Source organism: Akebia trifoliata, chromosome 11, assembly GCF_017979445.1.
Source record: "Akebia trifoliata isolate Shusen 1 chromosome 11, ASM1797944v1, whole genome shotgun sequence".
Lineage (NCBI taxonomy): Eukaryota > Viridiplantae > Streptophyta > Magnoliopsida > Ranunculales > Lardizabalaceae > Akebia > Akebia trifoliata.
Window position 1 is genome coordinate 46,328,866 of NC_141385.1, and position 21,920 is coordinate 46,350,785.

The window sequence follows — 21,920 nt, forward strand, 5'->3', positions numbered from 1 at the left end:
TGATGATGAAGATCTCTACTCGTTCTTAATTTGCTACTTTGATTTTTATTTCGAGAGTGAAAAGTGAATGATGAAAAAGTAATGAAGGGGAGCTACATATTTATACAAGTATGGAGTTTAGTATTTTGTACTGAGATAACACAAACTCTTATTCCAATCGATTCTTAATTATAATTAATCTCTAATTCCAATTCCTACTCTGATTTTCAACTTAAAAGCCGTTTTTATGAATTTCTATTTTCGGAACTCTACTCTGATTCGTATTAGTACGAATCTCAACGAAAACTTGATTAAATGACCCGGTTTGACTAGGTATAGGGCTGGGTAAGACCCGATTCATTCCTAGTGCTGGGCTTGGTAGAACAATAACTTTTATATCTTCGACTCTAACTTCTTAAAACGCAAATGAGTTTTTCTTTTTTAATCTCTAAAAAATAATTATTGACCGGTCTCTAATTTAGGAAGCTCAAGCTATGTAAGTTAATTATCATAGCACAAGTCTTAAAGTTAAAACTTTGAAACAGGCTAGCCTTACTAACTTAGTAAGATTCAAATCTTACTAAGGGTTTTTAGGCCCATATGGATTATCACATTGGAAATCTAACACCACAGCCTTCTAAATTTTTTGGAAAACAAGAAAAAAACTCTTTATTAGTTTGATCCAAGGTGTTGAAAATGGACAGTTATGGAACTCCCAAATTTAAAATTTAATTTTAAAGGTGATTTTTTTTTTTAGAGTCATGTTAAAGTGACCTCAAGATTGGACCTCATATCGCACATCTTAACATGAAAGTGGATACAAACCATAAATGCTTTTTATCCCGTAATTCGATGAAAGGCATTTATGGTTCCCATACACTTTCAAGTCAGGGTGTGCGATGTGTGATCCAATATTGAGGTCACTTCAGCAATATTCTTTTTTATTTTATTTTATCAAAGTTCATAGAAATTTGTCCTACATGGTTTTGGATACCACGAAAGGAAAGTAATTTTCTTATTGAAGTTAGCAACGAAAGTGTTTTTCTAAAATTTTAAACCTTAAAGGGAAATTTAACAACTTCATTGGCTCATTTTTATCACAAATTTTTTTTGGAGTTATAGAATTCCAAGGGAACCTAACCAACAAGTGTTGTCCGCAATGGCCAGGGTCTCCTTTCAAAGGGGAAAGGTGTCGAGTTCAAAACCCCTTATTGGCCACGTTTCGGGATTTGTTTTAGAAATTACGTGGCGCATTTTTTTGTAAACCACTTTTGCTGGGGTTAAAAGTTTTGGAATGAACTGATTTTTGGTGATGATGATCTCTATGGTGGCATTCGCCAGCCAACGTTAGGGAGCCAACATGGATCCAACACATTTGTCCTATATGTTTAAAAGTTTCGAATTTAGCTGATTTTTTGTGTGGATAATCTCTATGGTGAGGAGATCATCCTCATCAAAATCAGCCGAATCTGAAATTTCTAAGTCCATCAAAAGTGATATGTAAATTTTAAATAAAAAATAGATAATTCACAATTCTAAATCACTTTTGATAGACTTAGATGTTTTAGAATCGACTGATTTTTGGTGAGGATGGTCTCCTCACCATAGAAATCATCCTCACAAAAAATAAGCTCAATCTAAATCTTTTTAGCCACATAAGACAAACGTGTTGGCTCACTAACGTTGATTGCTGGACTATATATATATATTTTTGATAAATATAAATTTTATTAATGAAGAAAAGGAGAAGAGGAGGCTGAGATAGCCCCCAAACAACAAGACAAGAAAGAACAACAAGGAAAGAAAGAAAGGAAGGAAAAAATACACACCTGACGGGGTGCTACGAGTCACAAACGATTTTTCAATTAAATACAAAATCTTGGAAGCACACTCCCTATATATATATAGAGAGAGAGAGAGAGAGAGAGAGAGAACCCTAAAAAGAGCTAAACATTGTACCAAACATTTTTAAAAATAGGGTTAGAAGTTTCAGAATGGGCTGATTTTTTTGTGAGGATGATCTCTATGGTGAAGAGATCATCCTTCCTCACCAAAAATCATCTCATCTTAAAACCTCTAACCCTAGTTTACAAGTTGAAGAATCGTGAATCGTCTGATTTTTGTAAACCACTTTTCATAGGATTAGAAGTTTTGGAATGGGCTAATTTTTTACAAGGATGATCTCCTTATGAAAAATTAGCCCATTTCGAAACTTCTAACCCATACATTTAAAAATTGTTTGACTCTCTTTAGGGGCTCCGAACACCATCTTATATATATATATATATATATATATATATATATATATATATATATATATATATATATATATATATAAGGGAATGTTAACATTTTAAGACCGAATGAGAATATTAGCATTCTTCAACACTTTTAATTTTCAAAAAAGCCCTTGCCCATTTTATTTTTTAATAAAAAAAAAGGACGTCTTGACCTTTTACATAATAAATAAATTTATTATGCTTTTAATAAATACATTTAGTATGTTGACATTTATTATTAATTTTGAACTTTCTTACTAAATTTTTCAGACAATATCTTTGGTTTAACATCTTCCTTTGGATCCTTTATCAGTAAATGAACAACCCAGGAATTTGACTGTAACTCTTGTTCGACCATAAGTGGGTGTATTTACATTTTTATATAGTCAAGTTGTTAAAGCTCATCCAATCAAATAATTGGATAAAACATCAACTGTGTTTGTTTTGATACATCTTCTTAAATTTTCTTTTGTGCTTCTTGTTTTGGTACGCCAACTCAGGTGATGAGTTGTTATCCCTTGTGTGCAGAAACCAACGTAGAATTTGAAGATAATTGTCCATTAATTTAAGTCTATAGTGTATAAGAATGCGTCCCAAAGAATCCTACGTGCTCTAGAATTAATGCTGAATTTGTACAAACCGAAGAGCTCTTTGATTAACCCTCTATTGTTGATTCTACTTGAGAGGCAACAGGCCTAAGGTGGACGGTGCACCTACGTTGTGGGTCATTTGTTTGATGTGTCAGGCTTGGTCTTGAAAATTTATGTAATTGACATGCAGATCATCTATGTTAAACCTTATTTGGAACTGTGTGAGGTGTGGCAATATGTCATATACATGCAATGCATTATATATCTAGGTTACTCGTAACCAAGACTAAGATTACACATCTATAGTACTCATAGCCAAGAATTAGTAGTCTAAATCTATATTGCTATCTAGTGTAATGATTTTTTAATGCCCCCCTCCCCCTCTAACACACGATATTTATATTTCTTATTTTTAGTTAAATGTTGTAATTTGTAACTGTGAATTTTCTCTTCATAGTGAAATCAATGTAATCCATGGATGTACCTCAATCTTCAGGGCTCAAACATCTATACGCTTACTCTTATTTCATCTTTTAATCTGCTTAAAAAACAACTAAGAAAATAGTCTTCCCGTAATCCACGAGTGTAATTGGAATGAGATTCAAATTGCTCTTGATATGTTTTGACTAGACCCATTTGTTTAAGTTTAGTTAATTCACCATCATCTTCATACATTTTCGGATTAAAGCTTTCGATAACATCTCGAGCCAGATCTTGCCACATAAATTGTTATTTCATGGTTTCATACCATTAATACTACTCGAGGGCATCATCTTCCCAATGAATGGAAGCAGGGTAGACTTTAGAGGACTACTCAATTTGATTGCAGTCAAAGGAGTGCTCTCTATGGTAGGTTGAGTGTCCGAAACCCCACAAAGCAATGAATTCTTTGGGGCCACCCTCCAGATTCCGATTGTCAACTGACCCCTAGATTCAACCAGTTGCACATAAGACATTTTGAAGGGGCAGTGCATGTGACCACGGGATCAATCTCATCTTAAGGGTGAGGTTGCCCACGACAAGCAGAGTCAAAAAAAAAAAGGAATTTTCTTTCATTTGCTTAATTAATTGCCCCCATCCATGCATCTAATATCTTGAGTCCTAATTCCATCAACCATGTCGTTGATACCACACAAGGTAGAACCACTACTCTGATACCAGATGACGGCAAGAAGAAGATTCAACATAGAAGACAATTGCACCCATTTCTTGGGGAAACCCTCTTAAAGATTAATAGAAAATTACTAGCTTCTCTGGTTCAGCTCAATGAGATTACAAAAATATATACTCTTCAACGAAAATAATAGAAACTCCAACAATATAACAAAGCCTTATCAAAGAAAAACACTAAAAAAGAAACTCTTAAAACTCTCGATAGAAACTCCTAATTAAAGAACAATTCTTAATAATAGAACTCCTAACATAGACTTCTAACCAGATATGTAGCTGATCCAAGTATCATATTCTTAGACATTCGATTTTGGAACATTCTTACCGGGGATCACATCATCGGGAATATACTTGCCCCAGAACTTGTGGCATTTCCAAACACCCCACATCTCTTCGATTGGTACCCCTTTTGTTTCAGGTAAAAATGCCCACATAAAGACGGTCATCACAGCGACCCACGCAGCAAAGAAGAAGAAGAGGCCAAATTTCATATGACATAGCATCTGAAGGAAGACTTGAGCAATCAAGAAAGTGAAAAACAAATTTACTGCAACATTGATACTCTGTGCAACCGATCGGATCTCAAGGGGAAATATCTCGCTAGGCACCAAACTCGCCAACGGACCCCATGACCATGCAAAGGCAGCAACATAGGCACAAATGCAGACCACCACCATAGCAGCATAACCCGAGCTTATAGTCGCCACACCATCACTTCCAAGCTTAATTGCTATTAAAATACCCACCAACATCTGCATAAAACACCACAAAAAAATTACATTTTTTTTGTGTATAGTTGTATTAATAAAATGAGGCTACAAAAGAAAAAGAAAAAGAAAAATAAAAACAAAAGGAGGAGACTGAGGTAACCCCCAACCGAACAAGACAAAAGGACAGAAAAAAAAAAGGAACCAACACCACTACGAATTACACATAGAATCTCATCTAAAGACAAAATTGTCAAAAAAACACCCAAGAAATCCTTGCTCGGTTCCAACCAAAAGTATAGCAGGTCCATAATCTCCATAAATACACCATTAGAATTCCTTTCCTTACCCTGGAACACCCTGCTATTTCTTTCTTTCCAATGACCCCAAACATTAGCAGAGAGAAGAAGAACCCATAGGTGCCTTTTTTCTGAGGGAAAATATGTTATAAACCCACCCTTCTAATGGTGAAAAGAACTTTTGAGGTAATACCCAACTAATCTGAAACTGAGAAGGAAAAAGTGACCAAATTTCTCGAGAAAATGAGCAATGAATTAAGGTGTGGTCAACATATTCCCCATCACTTATGCATAAGGGGTAGAAATTCAATGTAATCCAACCATGGACGATCAAGTTGTCCACAGTCAGAATCCTCTCTAAGGAAGTCAACCAAACGAAGAATGATACTTTTGAAGGAACTAAAGTATAAGAAATGATTGACTCGGAAAAACATTGTTCAAACTGTGGTAGAAGGGATTTGTAGAAAGAATGGACAGAGAATGTCTTATCCTTAGGCTTTATCCATTCCCTCATATCCTGTCGTTCATTCTTCCTGAACTAAAAAGAATTTAAGGATATGAAACATGTTACGTCGGTTAGCTCCCAATCATTAAAATTCCTCCTGAACTCTAGATCCCAAGAAGTAGTGATTCCGTTTCAAGTCAGACAATGAAAATATAAGTAATTAGATGAAATAACTATTCTACCTGAAAGGTGAACATTTGAAGTCCACCCTCAATCAAAAGCCACCTCCTCCCCTTCCTATCAACAAGATATATTGAAACAAATGTCGCAATGACGTTAACCAACCCAATGATAACAGAGGAGAAAAGAGAGGCATTGTTTCCCAACCCAAGTGTCTTAAAGAGGACAGGAGCATAGAACATAACCACATTGATACCAGTAATTTGTTGAAAGAAAGGAATCAAGATGGCCATCACCAAATGTGGCCTATACTTCCTCTGTCGAATATTTTTCCATGGATGCTTCACCTTCTGCGAAGCTTCATTTGCAGAAACTAAATCATTGAACTCTTCATCAACATCGTCAGTGCCACGAACTTTTCTAAGCATTCTTTTAGCCTTTTCAGGATCATTACGCTCAATGATTGAAATTGGTGTATTGTGCAAAACAGAAGCTCCAATGGTGATAAACCCAGCAGGAACTGCAGCAAGAGCCAAACTCAAACGCCAACCCCAACCAGCCTTGATCTTGTCTGAACCATAGTTCACAAGGTTGGCAGCCAAAATACCAATTGTAATCATCAATTGGAATAAGATGTTCAAAGCCCCACGGTACTTGTAAGGAGATATCTCAGATAGATAGAGTGGTACAGACTATAAAAAAAAAAAAACAATAAACAAAGAATTAAACGTTTCTCCTTCAATAATAAAAATTACAGTAACCCTTAATTTGAATCTAATCTCATATTTATAAGATTTCTTGGTCAGTAACTATTATGAGGACTTAATTGGAGAAATTAAATACACATATGGTGTCCAAACAAGGGCTGAAATAAAAAGATATTTCCTTGGGACTGGCTTGGGAAAACAGATCCCTATGTATTTCTAACAATTTCAGCTATTCTTTGACCCTCTTTAAATCATAGAAAAGTCCTATATTTAAATTAAAATTAATTAACAAAAAGATAGATTTTGCGAGAAAGACCTTGGGCTTGTGCAGGAAGGGCGTTTCATGTTATTTTGTTGATTATTGTGGGCAATTTCGCCAAATGGTAATAATATTTGGATTTATTATGTGTTCATGCATTCATGCTATTTGAGGATCTAATAATAACAATAATTTAATTAAAAATAATATAATATCAAAGACTCAAGAGTCAAGACTTCACAAAAAATTCAGATTTTTTAATATAAAATTATAAATAGCCAGGGTACCTCTTTTCAAGGACGGTAACAAAGGGACATTCTTCCGAATGTCCAACGAATGGTGAAGAACTGATCCGAAAACAGAACGAATCTCATTGAAACACATATTCCTATCTCGGTCATTTAATTGGAGTTAACAGTCCAACATTCTTGTAAATTTGAAAAGCCATTATTTACATGTCAGAGCATCCAATGAACAGCTGTAATGAGAAGATAAATATATGATTCCAGAGAATCAGGGGAATCCCTAGAAATATTTGGAAAAAGATACATCATCAAGCTGTTCTCGCGATTATGGACACTAAAATATTCCTGCTTGTATAATCTGTCGTATATGAAAAAAAATCATGTATTCTCCTGTTGAATATTTCAAAGCAAACAACAAAAAAGTTAGCTTCATTGATTAAACTAACTAGAAAAAAAAAATCTAATCGAAGAACAGAAAAAGACCAAAATGCAAACTATTAGACTGAGAGAGAGAGAGAGAGAGAGAGAGAGAGAGAAGCTTTGAAAAGTAAGGGCAATCAAGAGCATTTGAGAGAGAGTATTTTTACAGAACTTGACACAAAAAATAAAAACAAGGAATCAAACACAGATCTGAGAGAGAGACTGTGCTTTTGAGTTTGAAAACAGAATTCCTCTCAGAGAAATCAATCATCAGATAATCATTCAAACAAACAAATCATATACACAGATCAGCAAGGAAAAATTAAAATAAAAGATCAGATTTTAAAAGACAAAAGAACAGTAGAGCAGATCACAACAAATAACCATTTTTAATAGCTAACAAGAAACATGGAAACAAAATAAAACAATAACAATCATAAAATATCATAAGGATCCAATGAACAAATTTAAAACCAAAATCAAATTAAAGACCAATGTGATCTTCAAATCAAAATAAAGTATTAAGGGAAAAAAAAAATTAAAATTGATTTTGAAAAATATTACCTGACCTGAAAGTCCAGCACCAACACCAAGCAAAAGACGACCGATGATAAGCATACTGACATTAACAGCGGCACCATTGATTGACGCTCCAATGAAAAATATTAATCCACCAAATAGCATGGAAATCTTTCTTCCGTACTGCCTTGTGATTGTCGAAGCAAAGAGTGCAGAAACAAGAGCTGCCAAGTACAGAGACGATGTAAACAGAGTGAGAATCTCGCTGTTGAATTTGCAGTACTGATTCGTAGACTGCACACCAATCTCCTTCTCATACACAGAAGGAAAAAATTTCTTCAAGAAGGGATGCATAGATGTCACTCCACCTGAAAATCACCAAATCTCATCTCAGATTCATAGATTGATCGAAACACCAAAATATATATATATATATATATATATATATATATATATACATAGGATCAGGATCCATATACTCATAAAGCTACAACGTGTTTTGTCTTATATGGGCCAAAAGGTTTGGAATGGGCTTATTTTTTGTGAGGATTATCTCTATGGTGAAGAAATCATCCTTGCAAAAAATCAGCCCATTCTGAAACTTCTAGCCCCATGTTTACAAGTTGAAGAATTCTAGACCATCCATTTTTTGTAAACCACTTTTGATGGGGTTAGAAGTTTTGAAATGGGCTGATTTTTTGCAAGGATGATCCCCCTCACCATAGAGATCATCCTCGCAAAAAATCAGCCCATTCTGAACCTTTTTACCCATATAAGAAAAATATGTTGTAGCTTTATGAGTAGCATTATGTGTCTACGGATCCTAACCCATATATATATATATATATATATATATATGGGATTTTGTGATTTCTTACCAGAAATACCGATATCATAACCAAAGATCAAACCTCCCCAAGAAGCGATAAAGCAAGCGACAAAGACAAACCAGGTCATCCCTCCTGGATAATTCTTACCCGGTCCACCACCGGATGGATCAACAAAACCAATTCCACCCATTATAGATGAAGCTCTCTACTCTTCGTTCTTCTCTTAACTTGTAGAGATCAAAAGATGACAGCCAGAAGAGAAACAAAGAAGAATGGTGAAGAGAGGGAGATATCAAAACTGAAAAACGTAAACATATTTTTTCTTAAAGTGAAAAGTAAGTAATGTGGGTTGGAGAAATCCTATCGTGGTTTTCCTTTCACTTGGACTGAAGTTTGTTTTATGAAATGAATAATGATTTTCGAACAACCCCTCTCACAAACTCCCCCCAAACTCTTCTAACATGGCATGTGCATAGAACCATAGTTTCCTCGAGATACACAACTGCACATCCCCATAAATACGTGCAGTTGTGTACCCCAAGGAAAAAAAATCTATGGTTCTATGCATAAGCCACGTCGAGAGAGTTTGTGCGGAGTTTGTCAAAGGAGGAGTTAAAGACTCTTATGAATTATTGGTTTTGCCTCTCTTTTTCAAATATCTTAAAATCACACATTGCTTTCTACTTTTTGTAGGGATTTTGAAACCTATAAATAAGAACTTCTTCTTCCATCTTTTTTCATTCCAAAGACTCTCTTTGAGAGTTCCAAATGGCTTTTTAGCTATATGGAAAAAATAAAATATTTTGGTTATATATATATATAATAGTATAATATAAAAGAAAGAAAGAAGAGAGAAATAAAAAAAGAGGGGCCCGTCCAAATTTTGGATAGGCTCCAAACCAGCCCAGTGGGTGTTGAATGGGCCCACAGAGCACCTAACGGGTTTTCAAACCCAAATGGGTGCTTAGTGGTTCCAAAAGGTGCCTATTTTGATTTCAGAGTACAAGGTGCCTTCCAATGGGTTTTGTACATATTGAGATCCTTTGTCCATTTTCGAAAGGATATGGCATTTGAGATTGTTCTCTATATATAGAAATCAATTCTGTCCAGAAAATATAAGAAAATTTTAATCGATCTTTTTCTAATTTTCGTATTAAAAATTCTGTGTGGCAGATTGTTTCTAAGTCAGTGCAAACTTTGAAAGAAGATACAGTTCTTGGCAAAACTAGGCTTTGTTGTATCTTGAAGAAAAATTCACCAGCAACCGAATTGCATCTTCGACTTCAAGCAGAGTGGGGGGGCGTCTATTGTCAATAAGACAACATAGATTCCTACATGCCTCAGAGCAATTTCCATTATTCTATTTTCTATTTGTCCTCCACCTAAATTTTCAACAGAAACTATCAATACTTATCCATTATCCACTACAAAATATGGAGGTATTAGAGGCGGTTTTAAACCGCCTCAAAAAGCTTTAACGGTGGTTTATAAAAGCACCTATAATAGTCGCGTCGACAATACATTTTACCAGCCAACTGACGACGGTTACAAAACCACCTCCAGTGGTCATGAATTCACAACAGTTATTTACAATTGCTAATTTTGGGCATAAGACGTTGGTAATAATTTTAGAGGCGCTTTCTAACCGCCAGTAATTGTGTTTTAAAAAATTAAAAAAATACCCAGCAGCGTATAACCGGCCCTACTGTTATTTTATTTAAACATATACATCTCATCACAGGCGGTTGTAAACCACTGCTAATGTTACTATTAGAGGCAGTTTTGAACTGCCGCAAATTGTGTCTATGAAAATAAAAATATCAAATACCCAACGGTTTATAATCACCCCTAATGTTATATTATTTACAAATATAAATCTCATCGTAGGTGGTTTAAAACCACCTCTAACGTTAATTTTTTTTTTTAATTTGGTTTTTTAAAATGAAACCTGCACACCATAATTTACCCTTTCTTTGGAAGGATAATCAACTCTTTGGCTAGCAATTTTGAATTGCCATCCTTAACACTACTTCATTAGCATATTTTTAATAAAAAAATAAATGATCTACTTCATATTCATTACAAACTACAGCTAATTTCACAGATCTAACAAAATGTCAAAACTGTTATAAAATAAATAAATGCAAATTAATTGAGCACAAGCAAGGGCGACTACACCCCTAACCAATGTAATCATGATGAACCTGAGAAGTGAATTTTCCAAAGCGATAAATATATTCACATAAAGTCACGCAATGGTGAAGTTGCTATAACAGAAAATGAAAGAAGGTAAAGCAGAAAACTACCCCAAAGTAAGAAAAAGGGGTTGTTCTAATACTTAGCCTGCTCACACAGATCCTGGATCTCATCACCATTCCTTACTACTATTTCAAAACAGAAATTCAGATTCTTGTCACCAAAAGATGAAAGAAACCAAAACATCTTGATTTGACTAGTTTGTTACCTCTTTGAAAAGGAGAATGAAGTCGACAAGTGCTTCAAGCTGGAAACAACAAATTTCTCCATAAACCTCTGAATAGAAACCCTAGCTTTTGCAGTAGCAAACCACCGGTATTCATCAAACACTGAAGACAGCTACCACACTACAACAAAAATGATTTTTCGTAACATTTTATTTATAACGTTTTAAAATGAATGCTATTAAAAAATTTGGATTTACAACGTTTTTTTTTTTCAAAACGTTATATATTATAAAAATATAACTTTTATTTATAACGTTCTTTTTTGGAAAACATTATTAATGTTTCACAATCAATGTCATTCTCTAATTTGAACATTATAAATAGTGTAGTGTTCATGTCTAAAATGCTATAATATTTTCAGAAAAAAGCAAGGCAACCAAAATGGAGGGAAGCTCGTGCAATTTTCCGAGACCGTATAATTGATTCTCTATTTCCCCCCAATTTCAGTGAGGAAAGGCGTGCTGCTTCTCTCTGTCACACACATCTGATCTTCTGCAGAGATGAGTAGGGTTTCAGTTTCTCTCAATCTTCATTTCTTCATCAAAAGGTTTTTTGTAACTCTCTTATGCGGATTACATTCTCAATGAGAATTCTGTACTTTTTTAATAGCTTTTGTCGAAATTTGGAGCCATTTCCAGTGCTAGAAACTGAGATTTTTTTTTTCTGGAACTTTTTTTATGTGAATCAAAGCTCTTAACATGAAGATTTGAGATTGTACAAGAGGAATCAGAAATATAAGTGTTGGGGAGACAACAAAGGATTCTAGTGTTAGAGCAAATTTCTATGGTTTTGACCCAAAATTTTGTTGTTTGGATATTGTTGATGAAGGATTAAAGTGTTTGAGAAGCTCGATTAAGCTTTTCATAGTCGAATCTGTGATGTGAACGTGAATATTTAGGCAGAAATCAAGGCATTATTGGCCAAAAAAGGAATTCAAACAAGAACTGTTTGTGTTCTAGAAATTTTAGATGGTTAAGAGGTTTTTACGAGATTCAGAGAAAAAAAAAATATGAAAATTAGGTTGTTTTTGACATTAAAAAGATCAGTTCTTCTCTGCAACCTCTCAAGCGAGGATTAATGCTTCTCACTTTACAGAAGTTCTTTCGATCTTTTTGGCTGGTTTCAACGTCGTAAATAAGGTGGAAGAAGAGAGATTCTTCAAAATAAGTGTTTTTTGGCCATAATTTTGAAAAAAAAAAATGGAGTTTCCAAGATAATATTAGGTGAAAACAGTATCTCTAAAGTGGATTTTGGATTCGAGTGGCAGAAATGGCAATGGTGATCGCGCCACACAGAGAGAGCAGCAGCAAAAATGGAGGCATTAACAACCATCTTGACGCCAGAATGTATGAAACCGCAACGGTCACAACACAGCTTGACTTTGTTCATTTTTTTAAAGATTATTTGTGGAGAATCCCATTGGTGCATTGTTTTGCACTAACTGGTCTATTATTTTACTTCCATGTGTCAAAGTACATTCGTTCTTATTGCCAATATAATTTTTGTTGGCTCTTGGTTATCACAGTTTCATTTCGTGGTTGAATTTGATGATGGTAAGCGCAGTTGCCATAAACGCCTTGCAGGTCACAATGAGCGTCGCTGGAAGCTTCAACTAAATCAATCAGGTAAAAACGGAAAGCAACTTTCCTCATATCGCGGTACTAAATCTACAGGCTCTATAGTTTTAAATATTTCGCAAGCTATTAGTCTATTTCATACTCAATAAATTGCAGATTTTATCATGTCTTATGATCTCATAAAATAGTTAACCAACCATTTCTTTGGTTATCTTTGCTTTTTATCAATGTGAGAATACTCTTATCAGCCAACTAAAACTAAATTTAATATTGAGGAGTATGAAATTGAAAGCTTGTTAGTGCTTGACTCAATAGGACAATACACCACCAAAAAATGGGCCAAAGAAAGCAGTCACTCTCTTGTAACCGCTCCCACCAACCTGGCACCAACCAACCAACCACAAATTACAGAGGGAACTCCTTGTGTGATTTAGGAACATCTGTTAAGGGCTTACATTTGACATCATTCCAACAGGTCTAGGCCTTTTGGCAGATTGGTTTAGGTACTAAAACACTCTTTGATAAGAAAAAATACAATTAAAAGTACAAAGACAAAGAAGATTTATTAAATATATGGGATGATTAGATCACATATTATGTAATTGAACCGCAAAACACAAGAAATTAGATGAGATGGTCTAATTCCAATCCTATGGTATTGGCATTTTTGGAACTATCAGTAATTAAATTTGGGTCCATCTAATTAATTAAATTGGAGAACTCTGCCAATTAGTAAACTCACCGCATAGATCTGGAAGGCGATGACAGAGAGAAAATCATCGGAGACTCTTCTGGAGAAGTGAAGAGAAGTGGAGGAGTTGCAGAGTCCCGAGAATTCAGAGAGTCCCTTGCCCACATTAGCCTGCCCACACATCAGCCCATTAACGATTAAACAAAACACATATCACATATAATCATACAGAAGAGGAAGTTAAACAGACCCACTAACCGATAGAAAACCCTAAAAAAATTTAATTTGTTGCCTCAACCATTTCAATGCATCAACCTTGTAGAGGTCTAACACTGCATACATTTATTGAAAGAAGCTCTCTTTTTGTTATGCTTTCTTATAATCCTTCTTATATATTATGTGCAAACGAAGGAGACAACTGACTAAGTTGGTAAGGTTTGTCGGTCTTCATACCATGAACTGGGTTCAGAAACAGCCTTCACCCACGAACTATTGACTGATCTGCTTGCCTATCAGAAAAAAATCATAAGCTGTACTTATGGAAGGCAAGGAATGAATCTGGAGAGGCAGGGTATTAAGGTGCTTCACCAAAAATACGTACAGAACTAAGATACTGACTTCATTTGTATAATCTAAGAATAATTCATAGATCGAAGCTGTCGATCATAGTGCTGGAGGTGTCTACATACATGACAACAGAATAGATGTATATAGTACTTCATGAGAGGCAGAATCAGCACACATAAACCAACTATATGTATTCACCATTATCACCATTCACCACCACTAATGACTTATTCAAACTATCCAAGGACAAACCATGTTTATATTGGATGATACTACATGAACATCATAGCAACTTAAATTTCAATGACATGGGGGTGATTATTAATTTGTTCCCTTACACCTATTTTGTGATTTTAATTCTAATGCTTCTATTTTCTGTTATTTTATAACTACCTTAACTACTTGGGTCCATTGGCTTTTATGAATTCCATATTTGCTGCATAAAGCTTTTGAGACATTAGAGAGCATCCAAATTTTGATTATTGCACCTACCTATAATTAGACCTGGTCAAACCCATGTTAGATATGTCCTCCTAGGATCACTCTTGGACCCAAAATCAACTAATGGGTGTTTGCCATGTGTATGGTTATTCTCATATGTAGGGTGTTATGCTCAATCTATGAGACATATATGTTCTTGTTGAGAGATAAATTTAGAGATAGAAGACTTTACAGAATTCGATTTCAGGATTTGTGATCCAAAATGATGTGCTCTTGCCTTAATTAACAGTTAAAGTAGTCAAGCAAAGTTCCTACTAGATTTAGCAGCAGAGAGATCTAATTAAAGTAGGTAAATTTTATACCTTTTCACTTGTCTATTTACAACAGTAGCTAAATGAAAAAATCTTTTATAGACATCTATGACATTTTAGTACTTGCACCTAAATTTTATTGTTGAGGAAGAATCAAAAGAAAACGCTAACCGTTTGATGATAACGACTTTGTGGTAGTTGTTCATGTGATTAAAAACCAGTAACTATTATGAAGACTCAAAGGTGCAACTCATACATTTTGAAGTTCAGATGTTCATAATTTCATAGATGCTTATTAATCTTTTCTACATGTCATTTTTCAATTAATAATATGATAGATATTATTTGGTAGGACTGTCAAATTAATCTGTTTCCAATTGGTACGACTGTCAAATTTCTAGCTAATGTAAGTTTTTTATCTTTTGATAGCAGGGGTAACATGCAAGTGTCAAGTATGAATGCTGTGGAAACCCGATTACTGTGGATGAGGAGGAGAAGCTACGGTGTGTCTTGTTATTCAATGCAAAGAAGTAGTGCAATTTTCCTTGACTGATCACAGTTCTTGATCATTTATATGCTCTTGATCACTTCAACCTAGTCATATGTTTTTTCCATTCTGATATTTCATTAAAGGTGTTTTTTGTTGCAGTGTTCAGAATTTTAATTGTGAGAATTTCAAAACTGAACTTAAAACCCAAGCATTTGACATATTGGGTATTAACTCATTTTTCTTTAACGATGTTCCTTGAGTTTAGATAAATTATGTTTCTAAGAAAACATATCAAATCATACTGAGATCAACACACACACACACACACACATATCAAATCAATTTGGATACCAGATATAGAAGCATCGCTATCTAAAACAATCTCTCTAGAGCTCTCACTCTCAGATTCAAGAACAAGAACAATAACAACATGAGAGCAACTATTTATAGGGAAATCAGGAAGCAGTTCTCTTAGTCTTCTCGTGTCATTATCTCCTTCTTTGGTTACAAGTTAGTATTTGTCAATGTTGATCATATTGTTTCAGCTTGCGCAGATGTTTTTCTTCTCCCTGTGCTCCCTCCGTTGTCATTCTATGATCATTATATGCAACTATGTGTGTTCCAACTGTTTTTAATGGGCAATTCCGTCTTTCTTCACGGATTACCCTGCTTTGTTGATTTTTTAACAGGACTTTTTATTCATTCATAAAGCTCATCCTTGGCTTCTCTTTGTTTTTGAATTTCATGGCTATAATTTGATATAAAATCATGGGACTTGCATTCCTCCAAGTACACTAACATGACAGGATCCTTGTGTCAGAGGCATGCTTTGGAAGCTTTTTGGTTGGATCCAGCAAAATGAGGAGGTAAAGGAATATGATATATGTTTTATGTGGGTTGATTTTCTTCTTTGTTTTATGTTCTTTTTCTTTTTGGAGGTGAGAGGCTATTGCTGAAAATATGCCCACAAGTTCAATTTAGACAGTCAGGATCTCCCCTTTTGAAGTTTTGCTGAAACATGATCAAAAATTCCAATCCATTAAGTTGTAAGTGGTTTTTTTTTTTTTGGATGGGTCAGCTAGACTTTCTTTATACCCTTATACCATTGTTTGTAGCTTGGACAATTTAGTCCACTGAGACTGCATGGTTCTATAAAATTAAGTATTTCATGTACTTTGGTAATATCCCACCGGTAATTAGCAACTAGTTTTAAAGTCCACATTGGTTCCCAGTATATTTTACTTTCCATATTTATACTCGAAATGCCCGTCCAAAAATAGTTTATCAACTACCCCTTTGGTAATGCTTCTAGTGCACATTTTTAAAGTTGTGTGTCACCAAGGAAATTGAAATTGATGGTGAGGACTAAATGGTAAAAGCAATTTAAGACTTTTGTGAGATTAAGTCTTTTGTGAAACCAGTTTAAGACTTCTCCTTCAAGAATGGAAGGGGACAAAATACATAATAGTGGGTCATTCCTCTCCCATAGTATTAGCATCTTCATGTCAAAAGCTATCATCTCTTTAGGCTGTGTAATGTGTCTCCTGAATTTTTCTTTTTTAACTATTCCAAGTTCTTTAGTGGTTTATGAACATTTCTTCTTTATGGCACTTATTCCGGTTGTAATTTGTATGGCTTTATCATTTTTCTTTTGGTGTTTGGTTTTATGAAAAGCAGATAAAACCTGAAAAGTACAGATAAGTTATGCCAACCAAAATTGAAGTTAACCTTGTGAAAGTTGCGGGAAACAACTGGACATCTCTGGAATTTTCTAGAGAAAATACAGTTCCGCAAAAGATAATCATCACTAGGTAGGTAACTCTTATGTGCTATCCTGATAGGTTCAATTGCTACAAGCTTTTTTGTGTGATAATGTTTTGTGGTGACCAACCTTTGCCAGTGAAAGCATGCGCATGTGAACCTCTGCACTTGATTCATGCTATGCTCTGACATTCCGCTTTATATGGTGAGTTGTTTATCTATTTTCATTTTCTTCATTCATCTATATGAGCTATTGATAGGAAGAGTCACTTGTAGATTAGCCTACGAACTCATAAGACATTGTGTGGTTTAAAACAAACGAAATATTGTTGGTGCCCAAAGGTTAGAAAACATCTAGCAGAACCATTAATTGGTGATTTGACCAAATGTTTTCCCGTTCTGATGTGTCACTAGGTGTTTTCTATTATGATGTTTATATTTTAAATCGGGGAAATTTCAAAACTGGACTTATAATCTTTCTACTATTTTCAAGGGAGCTTTTAGGAGGAAGTACATGTCACTACATAGCATTTTTTAAACGTCACGAAAGGTGTTTATTGTTGTAGTGCCACCTTTGCAATTCCTCAAGCATCCAACCAGACAACCCGTCCGATGCTACACAAACACAAATACGCACACATAACTCAAAGTAATTACAACTTCATACTTGCCTTCAAGTAAAAGACGAGATTAGTGATCATCCATGAAGCATGTCTAGAATTACCTAAGACTTCACTCTTGCACCATAGCAAGTAAACAACACCATGGACTGCAATCATCAGTGATGTCAAAAGCTCACTCCACTACTACTTGTACAAATTCAAATCTTGGAAAGATCAAAAGGATGCAGGTCATTTGTCTACTTGGCTTGTTTAGCATGGGCTAGTTCATAGATCTTTGGGTTTCAATTACCAATGAATTGAGACTTCATAAATCAAATCTGATAAGTGGCACTCCATTGTTGTCATTTCATATATATATAGTTACAATTTTTTAAGCTTGCAGTGTGCCAATCAATGAACTCCTTGGAAGAAATTAAAATAATAATAATAAAGAGAGGTCATATTACCACGCACACCCCAGTAGTAGTAAAGAAATGATGCTGCTACTATATAAATATATTGTCAGAAAAAAGAAAAGGCTCCTGAATGGCATTGTTCAAATTAATAGCAATTTCTGTGAGAGTTATAATACAATGATGGAGCTCCCTTCCCTTGCTACATGTATTTTTTAAATAAAAATATTGATATCTAAATAAATTGCCTATCTACACTATAAGCATGAATGTTGACTTTGCTTTATTTTTCTCTGCATGATAAATAATCGAAAACATTTCTTCAGACTTGTTATATTGACGACAATAACTTAACAAATATAAACACACTTGTGATAGTGAAGATCTAAACCCAAGCCCACATGTGTGTTCAATAAGATTAAGCTCATAACCAACTTCTTAGGGCTTAAAACAGGTCAGGTTTGGACCGGAAATGTGTCTACCCATATCCATATCCAAATTTTTTATTCAGGTACAAATCCGGATCCAAATCCAACTTGGATCCTACTAGCTCAAACCATATCTGAATTTTTTTTTACTTTCAATAAACCCATTTCCGGATCCGATCCATCCAAATTAATAGATTCGGGTCAGTTGGTCAGATAATTTCAAGTCATTTCAAAGTAATTTATTAAAAAATGTGGTTTAAATGTGACTTGAACTCAAGACCACTCCCCTTTTGAAGAGAAGCTTTGACCACTTCACCTGATACTCATTTGTTGGTGAATTATAAACTAAAAAATATAAAAAGATAGCATACAATATACAAAATAATTTATCATTCGGATATAGGGATGGATTTGTATCTGACCCATATCCGACTAGGGTCAAGGGACATCAACCTATATCCGACCTATATTTTAATTTGGATATACTGCTAAAAATCTGATTCGGTTCCCTTGGATTTCGGATAAAATCCAACCCATTTTAAGCCTTACAACAACTACTAATAACAATGGTAAGGATGGATCTATAAATGATTTTATTATAAAATCAGCTATTCTGATGCTCAACGATGGGTGATGAGAGAGTTTGAATTAGAATGATTACATGCTTACATATGAAACCATAGGTGTCTTCACTTGAAATTAACCCCCTCTCGTTTTTCAAACAATAATTGACTCATTTTCCTCCTTAAACTATCATATTTACTCCTAGGATAAATAGTTACATAATTGAGTAACAAAGTTGTCCCAAACATTCATGTCGGAGGCTATTGAGTTTGGTGATATAAAATCACCGCATTCTTTGTTGCTTAAGGTTGATGGGCTTTTCCACTTATGTGGGGTATTTTAGGTATGGTCCTTTCATTAGCTTATAAGAAACAAAAGGGGTCCCTAGATGGTAGTTATGGTCCATAAAAAGGGGTTGAAAGGGGTTTTTCTCTTTTGTTAGAAAGTGTGAGAAAACATTTAGTCTCTATGTAGGTATTCTACTTCTCTAGTAAAACCTAGATGCTCAAGGTTCTTGAGAGTGATCTTCACATTGTAGTCACGGGCTTGTGACAACGGTAGTGGGATCGATTTTTTGTTGGATTTTTACTAAAGTTGGGTGTAGAGATTTGGTGGGTTTCACGAGAGAGTTGGAGGTAAGTAAAAACCTCCATTCTTGTAATCTCTTTCGTGTGCGCTTTAGGATCTAGACACAACAGAGGCTCCATTTGAAACCCCTGACCTTGAGGTAGGAGCGTAATGCCTCCCAACCAGTTCAAAGTGGAGTTGGACTTGTAAACTTACTCATAATTGTATAATCCATTCTACCAACAATATTCAATACAAAAACATAGTAATAATAATAACAATGGTGATGATTATTCTAACTTCAAACTAGGTTTGACTTGTATTAAGTCTTATTAAAGTTACTAGATGAGTCAAAAAAATTCTCCCCAATTACAGTAAACTTCAAAGTCAGTAGCTCTATCAAATGGTCCAAGTTCAAAATACCTCTGAAGTCATCAAATCCACACTTGTTTCACAACAAAAAATTGGGGAAATTTTGAAAGAAATTAACAATTAAACTTTTTTTCACAACAAAAAATACCTGAAATTCTGAGCAAAAGAACAATTGCTGATCTTCTCTCTTTGTGTTTCCTCTTCTGAAGTTTGCTTACTTGAAACCATTAATGTTGAAAAATCAAATGTAAAATCGAATAAGATGGAAAAAAAAAAAATTAAAGATCTGAAATACGAAACCAAACCTGAAACCTCGAAAGCAAAGTATACAAGTTCAGCTACGACTTGTGCGACTCCAACAATCTTCTACGAGTTGATCCTTTGCGACTCCTGTAGAGCCCAAAACACTAACCAAGGTAAACAAAGGCTACAAGTTCAGTTTCAACAACTCTGTTAGAGTCGAAAACCCTAACAGAAAGATAGAGAGAGAGAGAGAGAGGTACGATTTCAGCTTCTACGGCTTTGTTAGAGCCGAAAATCCTTAAAAAAGAAACCCTGAGGGAGAGAATAGAGATTGAGCTAGGGAGAGAGAATGAGAAGGAAGTTGGGGATACCGCCAAAAAATGGCGCAAAGTCAACGATTCATTCCCGCCGCCCTCCACCCCCACCCCCCGCACACACACATACACACACAAAAACAAGGCGCCAAATTCCTCGAGTATCTTCAGAGGTTTTCGACAGTGTAATGTTTTTATGACGCAAGGATACGCATGGTCCTAAATCTGTGATGGGTCCCGTGTCAGAAGGGGCGTCATATTATAACGGCTCTATCGTAAAAGAGTCGTGATAACTAATAACTGATAACTGTAACTCATGTGTAGGGGTGTCAATGGGTACCCATTTACCGAAATCAAATCGAAATCAAAATTGAAAATCCCAGTTCGAGTTCCTTTTTTATTGGAATCGATTAGAATCAGATCTAATATAGAACCAAACTAATAGGGAACCGGAACCATTAGGTTCTATCTAATGAGTACTCATGGGTATCCGAAACCGATTTATTTTATCATTTATTTTTACATTATATATAATTCAAAGTAATCTAATATTTTAAAATTAACATACATTATATAAAATTCTTCAAATTTCATATAAACTAAATATCTGAATTTAAAAAGAGCCATTTCTTTTTAAATTTATTACTTGTAAATGAAATACATTTTAATGTTTGAAATAAAAGTCATTAAATAATCATTTTAGTGGAACAAATTATTATTAAGTTGATATTTTACAAATAATATATTATTTTTTAGAAGAAATCTTTTATTATAATGATTTTGAAATAATTTATCTCATTCGAGTATTAAGAATCGGAATCAATGGGTACCCATGATTTTTTATGATTCCGATTCCAGTTCCATTTATTTTAAAATCGAAATCGGAACCGACAAGAACCGAAACCAATAAAATATAGAGGTTATGATTTCAAATATCATAGGAACCAACCCATTGACACTCCTACTTATGTGGTATACTCAAAATACTCTCGTGATGTGTCATGTGCTAGAACACATAACTATTTTACCCCGAGATACACATCCCCATAAATATTTGTAATTGTGTATCCCGAGATAGAAAGATCTATGCTTATAAATGCCACATCAAGAGAGTATTTCGAGTATGTCACATTGGGGTTCAAAAATCATTACCCTTTGCTAAAATTGTCCCTATTGTTGAGTATAGATGGCAGTTTTGGAAAATGCTTTTGTTTGGATTATGTTTTATTTTTAGTTAAAAAAAATATGAATATCCAATAAAATAAACAATTAACAGGGGGTTCACTCTATAGCAATTTCGGATTGATAAACGGTTAATACTCGTAGGTTGTGAGTTCAATATTTAATATAAACAGTAATTTCTCAAAGGCCACCTGTAAGAGTGTACCCTCACTTACCTGGTGCGTGTAATGTGTGGGCATTACATGTGCCTCGGGACTAGTCCTTAGATAAGATCATAGTCTATGG

General features: G+C 34.6%; 1 protein-coding gene across 16 annotated transcripts; it reads right to left on the reverse strand.

The window, feature by feature from the left end:
• Positions 1 to 4,044: 4,044 nt before the first annotated feature.
• LOC147392118 (sugar transport protein MST6-like) lies at positions 4,045 to 20,600 on the reverse strand. Of its 16 annotated transcripts, none has more exons than XM_086457394.1 (9): positions 20,511 to 20,600; positions 20,202 to 20,286; positions 20,045 to 20,113; positions 13,432 to 13,551; positions 11,094 to 11,232; positions 8,678 to 8,856; positions 7,845 to 8,167; positions 5,712 to 6,341; positions 4,045 to 4,770 (listed from the first exon to the last, which is right to left on the reverse strand). In XM_086457394.1, exons 6-9 carry the CDS (start codon positions 8,817 to 8,819, stop codon positions 4,315 to 4,317), a joined length of 1,551 nt encoding a protein of 516 aa, XP_086313520.1. In that variant the 5' UTR covers positions 8,820 to 8,856; positions 11,094 to 11,232; positions 13,432 to 13,551; positions 20,045 to 20,113; positions 20,202 to 20,286; positions 20,511 to 20,600; the 3' UTR covers positions 4,045 to 4,314. The 16 variants fall into 16 exon arrangements, with proteins under 16 accessions (XP_086313520.1, XP_086313521.1, XP_086313532.1 ...); XM_086457395.1 differs by having other exon boundaries at positions 20,400 to 20,543; XM_086457406.1 differs by lacking the exon at positions 20,511 to 20,600 and adding an exon at positions 13,834 to 13,889 and having other exon boundaries at positions 8,678 to 8,927; positions 11,094 to 11,174; positions 20,202 to 20,392.
• Positions 20,601 to 21,920: the final 1,320 nt, after the last annotated feature.

What these genes read in the sequence shown, in the direction of transcription:
- LOC147392118 (XM_086457404.1), bottom strand. Translation starts at nt 8,819, where the DNA reads ATGGGTGGAATTGGTTTTGTTGATCCATCCGGTGGTGGACCGGGTAAG. An exon ending in GTGCTGGACTTTCAGGTCAG is followed by an intron (nt 6,342 to 7,844) that starts GTAATATTTTTC and finishes TTTTTTTTATAG; the next exon opens with TCTGTACCACTCTATCTATC. An exon ending in TTCAAATGTTCACCTTTCAG is followed by an intron (nt 4,771 to 5,711) that starts GTAGAATAGTTA and finishes TGTTTTATGCAG; the next exon opens with ATGTTGGTGGGTATTTTAAT.